At 57.7% G+C, this 5,464-nt stretch overlaps 2 protein-coding genes across 2 annotated transcripts; both read right to left on the bottom strand.

Annotated features, from left to right (window-relative positions):
• Positions 1 to 2: 2 nt before the first annotated feature.
• CSUI_008224 (uncharacterized protein) lies at positions 3 to 3,000 on the bottom strand (the record flags this gene model as incomplete). Its single annotated transcript, XM_068068359.1, has 1 exon — positions 3 to 3,000. A coding segment is annotated over exon 1 (1,401 nt), but the record flags the coding sequence as incomplete, so codon positions are not given.
• Positions 3,001 to 3,570: 570 nt separating this feature from the next.
• CSUI_008225 (uncharacterized protein) lies at positions 3,571 to 4,444 on the bottom strand. Its single transcript, XM_068068360.1, has one exon. The coding sequence runs from the start codon at positions 4,375 to 4,377 to the stop codon at positions 4,105 to 4,107; it is 273 nt and encodes a 90-aa protein (XP_067919665.1). The 5' UTR covers positions 4,378 to 4,444; the 3' UTR covers positions 3,571 to 4,104.
• Between the last annotated feature and the right edge of the window lie 1,020 nt (positions 4,445 to 5,464).

Consider the following 5,464-nt stretch of genomic DNA (forward strand, 5'->3'; position numbering starts at 1 on the left):
CCGACATGGACCTGCTGTGTTGCCACACCACCCGGGGGCAACTGACCCTGATCAGCACCGCCAACGTCCGACAGCGGAGATGCTTGTAGGTCACCAGCTGCCGGCCTCCCTGGATCCGCCACGCTTACTGTGGCAGTGCCAAATCCCGGGGCTACCGACAAAAGCACACCTGAATCCGTCTTTCCACTGGTACCTGCTTCCCGAGAATCGCTCCCCCCGATGTCTGGCATTGCGACTCCGCACTCTCCAACTCCCGCGCCAATCGCTGAACTCTGTTTGCTACCGGCAGCGCTACCGCTTTCGCTGCTAGACGCGCCTTCTGAGGGCACCGGTCCCTCACCCGCAGAACGTCCCGCTACACCTTCAGCATCGGGCCTCACATCGCGACGGAGTGCCTCACTCTCTGATGTTGGTCGGTCAGGTTCTACCTTTACTGCAGCGATAGCAGCGGCCAGGGCTGCGGCCTCCGCTGTTGTGCTTACGCTAGGAGACGACGGAGAAAAGGAAAAAGACGATGATGCAAAAGCAGGAGCTGCAGCGACACTTCCCGCTACCGAGCCGAAGTGCGTATCGAAAGACGCACCAGCACTGCTAAGCCACGATGGATGCTGGGGGGCTGCAGACAAAAAGGCATGGCTATGAGGATGAGGGGAAAAGTGCGAGGAAATCAAGCCGGTAGAATGGGGAGAGACAGTTGCGGTTATAGCGCCAGAAGAGAGATCGGACGGAGCTGCCGCTGGCGCATTCCCCGCCGAGGTGCCCAGAAGAAGAGGCGACGTTGTAAGCGGAAGCAAAGTGGAATTCGAGGAGTGCTGCTGCCGAAGTTGGTGTAGCTGCTGCAGCTGTTGATGCTGCAGAGAAACGTTTGAAGACGCCGTGGTAGAAGCAGACCCTAGGGTCAACAAAGGAGTGGCACCGTGTGTCTGGAAAGAGAACACGGCAGGATGCAGGTGCTGCGGCGTGCTGCTGGTAACCGCCGCCCCCGAAAGAGAGTGAACCAGCAGAGTGTTCTGCGGAGATGGTCCTGCACTTTGTGCCCCGTCCTCCTCTTCCAGACCAGGCGGCCGGCGGCCACCACCTGACGACGACAGCCCTGCCGGAGCGGCTGCCGTGGACAGACCGCCACCCGCATCCACTCCCTGCAGATGCCGAAATGAAATTGTTGCTGACCGGGGATGAGACGTAGAAAGCTGAGGAGCCCCTCCACCACCCACTACACTCGGCCTTGTCTCTTGCAAAAGAGTGTGGGAAGGCACCGAGACCGCCATCGAATCGGACGAAAGAGCATGAAAAATCCTCGGCGCTTCCCCTGTTGACGCAACAAGGGAAACACTGGACCCCTTCAGAGAAGAAGGAGCATCAACAGGGTCGCCCTGTGGCTTTTCTGCTGATACATATTCCATTAGGGAAAGTTGCCGCGGTCTATCTGGGGTGAACAATGGTGGTTTGGGACAGAACGAAGGCCGAAGCTACACCGCCACATGACAGGGGACGAAGAACGTGCACTGCGAACAATACCCGCGGCGATCTCTCCAGCCACAATGTCCATCTCCAGAAAAAAACCCACCAGGTAAAGATTCGAGAACGCAACGACAAGTTACAGTATGCCTTCTCCCGAAGTCGAGGTTCAACACTGGTAGACAAAAAGCAAAAATTCGAAACCGGAGATTCACAGCGGCGCTGAAGTCTGTTTGCAAGTGCAATGTGACGGCTGCCGTCCGTCGACATACCTGATCCACAAAAGAAACCGGTACCTCCGTGGCGCCAACGAGGAACAGGACTGGAGAACTAAGAGGCACTGGGAAGGGGCGCTTCGGAGCGGATCTGCCTTTGTGCATAGCCGCTGCTAACCATTCGCACACTCGTACAGTCAAGAACCCCCAGGACTGGCCCCGAGTATTTCCGCCCCACGACCACGACACACCTGTCTCATTAACTGCTTTTATCTATCCCTTCTCGCGCTTACGGGAAGCTACCGTGGCGGCAACAAGCGATAACTTTCCGGAACATGTCGGCCACCGAAACGCATATGCCGCACGGCCAACTTCGGCAGTACCATGGTTGGGGTTTCATCAATACAATAGCTGCATTATCAGATCGCAGTGACTTCTCTGTGGCACTACGACCTGGAGAACAGCGCGCGATAGTAACTACTTATTCTTGCCTTGACCGCGCCGCAGTCAAAACACATGAACTGCGCCCCTAGAACACAGACCTCGTCTCGGGAGCGCAAGAAGGGCGGCGTGAAAGGACTCAAAGAAGTCAGCTGCAGTGCAGAGACTCCCCGAAAATAGAGCTTGCTCCTGTGTGCTCCCCGCGGTGCTCTAGACGACTACTCCTTCCCCCACCTCCACTCCTAAACCGTCTGCTTACTTGGGAGCACAACTTCCAGCTCCAGAAGCAGGCGTGTCTGACAACTGGCTAGACTGTAGCGGTGAAGCAGAAAGCGCGCCAGAGCACATGCAAACAAAAGTGCTGAACACCGTCCGTAGGAAGAAAGCAGTCGACGCAGACAGAGCAGGTGAAGCTACGCAGTATGATCCAAGCTGGAGAAAAGCAGGTCCCCGGAGATGAAAGAAAAGGCAGAAAACGGACACGCAGGGCAGCTAAGAACGGATGAGAATACCACGCACGGGAAATAAGAATGGCATGGAAAGATAGAAAACGAAAAAGAGGCAAGGGGTTTGAAATCCCGTTTCCACAACAAAGCGGATCCCGCCTATCTGAATGACGGAAAACAGCGGCTCCACAAAAATCGTGCGCGACGACAAACACGCATAATTTCTCCTTCAACGGCCCGTCCTTTCGACTCCCGCCCTTCCGTTCCGCCTGCCACAAAAGAGAAGGGAGTAAGCTTCGCCCTGCTGGGCGACCACGCTGGAAAACCCGAAAGCAGTTGAGAAGAGTACGAACGTTCTTTGCAACCGTGCCCGTACGCAATACGGCTTACGTGAGATTATTCCTTCACAAGCAAGCTTTCCTTTATGTATAGAACGAAACTGCGCAGAACTTTATTTTGGGTGCCTCTCCACCCCGTGCAATAAAAGAGAAGCCCACCGTCTCCTGTCCTCCACGAGCCGCTCCGAGGTGCCACGTGGCAGCGTCACGCGCGCGTCACCAGCACGTCACCGTGCCACTCGCACCGCAACGTCATTCTTTTTAGCCCGACCCTGAGGTTCCCCCACCACAGAAGTGTTTCAGCTGTGGAGCGCACGCGCCACACGCGTGTGTGTGTGGCGCGTGCGCTCCTTTTGTTCCTGACGTACTAAGTCGCCGGGTCTCTTCCCACTTTCATGTATCAATGCGACGTCCGCATTTCATCGCCGGTAGACAGGTTATTTGAGCGACCGCGTTTTACAAAAGTCGGTCGCTTAGCCTGTAGTCTGCGCGTAAGCTCCCTCTGTTCCGAACGCACCAAGGCGCCGGGTCTGTTCCCACTTTCTGTACCCTGGGTGCGTTCACATTGCATAGACTGTATACAGATGACGCTGAGGCACCGGTGACTGGTCTGAACTGTCCACCCGTTAGCCCCAAATTCACCGCTGCGCGTCGTTGTGCCGCCTGTAGCGGTGGGAACCATCTCTTAGAAAGTCCGTTCCTGTCTTCCACATGCCGACAACTCTCACAGACAGCACTCCCAGCAATGTCGCGGACCCGTCGGGGGCGGCAGTTCTCCGCACGGCACAGCACGCAACGAACCAGGAACACAGCACACCACTCACCACACCAGACCTGTCGTTCTTCCAGCAGCCACTAAGGGCACGGCGCGAGGCACGTCACAGGCGTCGCCGCCTCGCGGGCGGCCTTCTGACCAACTGCGGTGTCATGTCAGCTGTCGTATTGCAACTCTCCCATGTCCTTCGAGCCCCCGCATTCTCCGCTTTCACAGAATACTAGTACCCCGTTGCGCCATCCCACTTTTGAGCTGGTGGGACTGTACAATCCCTTCTACGGCGTACGGACGTGCCTGATGGCCCGTCCGACCGCCGAGGCGAGTCACGGGCACCGCGGGACCCTGCCCCGGTAGACTGTCGAAGCTGTCCTCCATTAGGCAGTGCACGCTGGTAAAAACGCAACATTTAACGCACAGTGCGAGCGCATTGACTACGGAGAGTCTACGATGGACGCAAGATTACTAAGACGCAGTACCGCACACGGTCTCGACCCGGCGTCCCGATCAGCCTCTCGCCTAGGCCGTGCGGCGGCAGCAGGCGAGCAGAGACAGAGTAGGTCGCCGGCCTCCAGGACCCCGTGTAGACGGCTGACACGCCGGGGGGCACAGATAATACCGCCTCGGGCAGGCCTGTGGCGCGCCGCAACCACAACAAAAGGAAGCAAAATCAGTGTGGCAAAAATAGTGTTGCCACTGTTCGACATGGTTCTGCTGCTATAGAGTAAATGTGACGCCCGCGTTGTAGTCCGCGCTACGGCCGCGGGAAGACGGTGGACCTGAGGAACCGCTGCACGGGCTACGGTCGTCGCCGGGGGCCCTACCGCGACGGCGTGAGGGAGACGCCGCTCGGCGCCGTAGGCTATTAGGAGAGAAGGCGTTGAGTTGTCTTTTATTTATTACCGTGTTAGGTGACGGAAAGCGCGGCCGCCGTTGCAATCCAGAGCACCGGCGAACCTTCGCGCACTGCATCAGCTGCGGCGGCAGCACAAACGGTGCCGTGAGGTGAGATACCTTTGTAGGGGCAATAATTTTTCCGGTGCCTGATCGGCACGGTGGCTGATCTGGATATTTCGTGGTTCTGCGTCGGTTGTTTGACGGTGGCTCTGTATAGTGTGACGTCCGAGGAGAATATCCCCGCTGCTCCGTACCGCTTCTTCGCGTCTCATTTTCAGGAAGATACCCGGTCACGATTCTGCCCGTGGCCCATCTCCGGGGTTCTTCAGGAAATTCACCAGGCTGCGCAACCACTGCCTGACGTCACTAAGGGGTCAGCACAGCCCAGTTTCGCGGATCAGGATGTCCCGCTTGTGCCTGTCATTTCCGCCCGTCACGCGCAGCCGAGTTCCTTGCCTCTATGGAAAACGGGTCACGCTCCGCGGGATCAGCATCTTCGGGCGGAGGCCCCACCAGCTATCGGCGAGGCAGTTTGGAGCCCGCGACGAACTTGCAGGGTTTCAAGGAGCTTCGCCTCTTGCCTAACGACGATGACGATGAACGTCTTCCGGACAAAGTGGGCCTAGAAAAGTGGTTCGAGGACTTCTAGGGCGCGTGCTGGCGAGGTCGTGGGAACGGTGCCATCCACCAGTCCTGGTGACCAACTTCTCCAGGCTACCACATGCCCGCCACCACATCAACGGTATTCTCACGGCTCTCAGCCGCGATAGGCCGCCCCGCAAGCATTTCGAACATGTCAAGTCCGGGAAAACATGTTACTGGAGCAGCCGGACGGCTGCTCAACTGTGGCACACTTCGACCAGGCAGTGGCCCTGAGTGCGGGAGAGAGGAAGGCAC

Source organism: Cystoisospora suis, assembly GCF_002600585.1.
Source record: "Cystoisospora suis strain Wien I chromosome Unknown contig_4553, whole genome shotgun sequence".
Taxonomy (NCBI): domain Eukaryota; phylum Apicomplexa; class Conoidasida; order Eucoccidiorida; family Sarcocystidae; genus Cystoisospora; species Cystoisospora suis.

Excerpts from the sequence above, each read along its gene's own strand:
- CSUI_008225 (XM_068068360.1), bottom strand. The coding sequence starts at position 4,377 with ATGTCGAACAGTGGCAACACTATTTTTGCCACACTGATTTTGCTTCCT.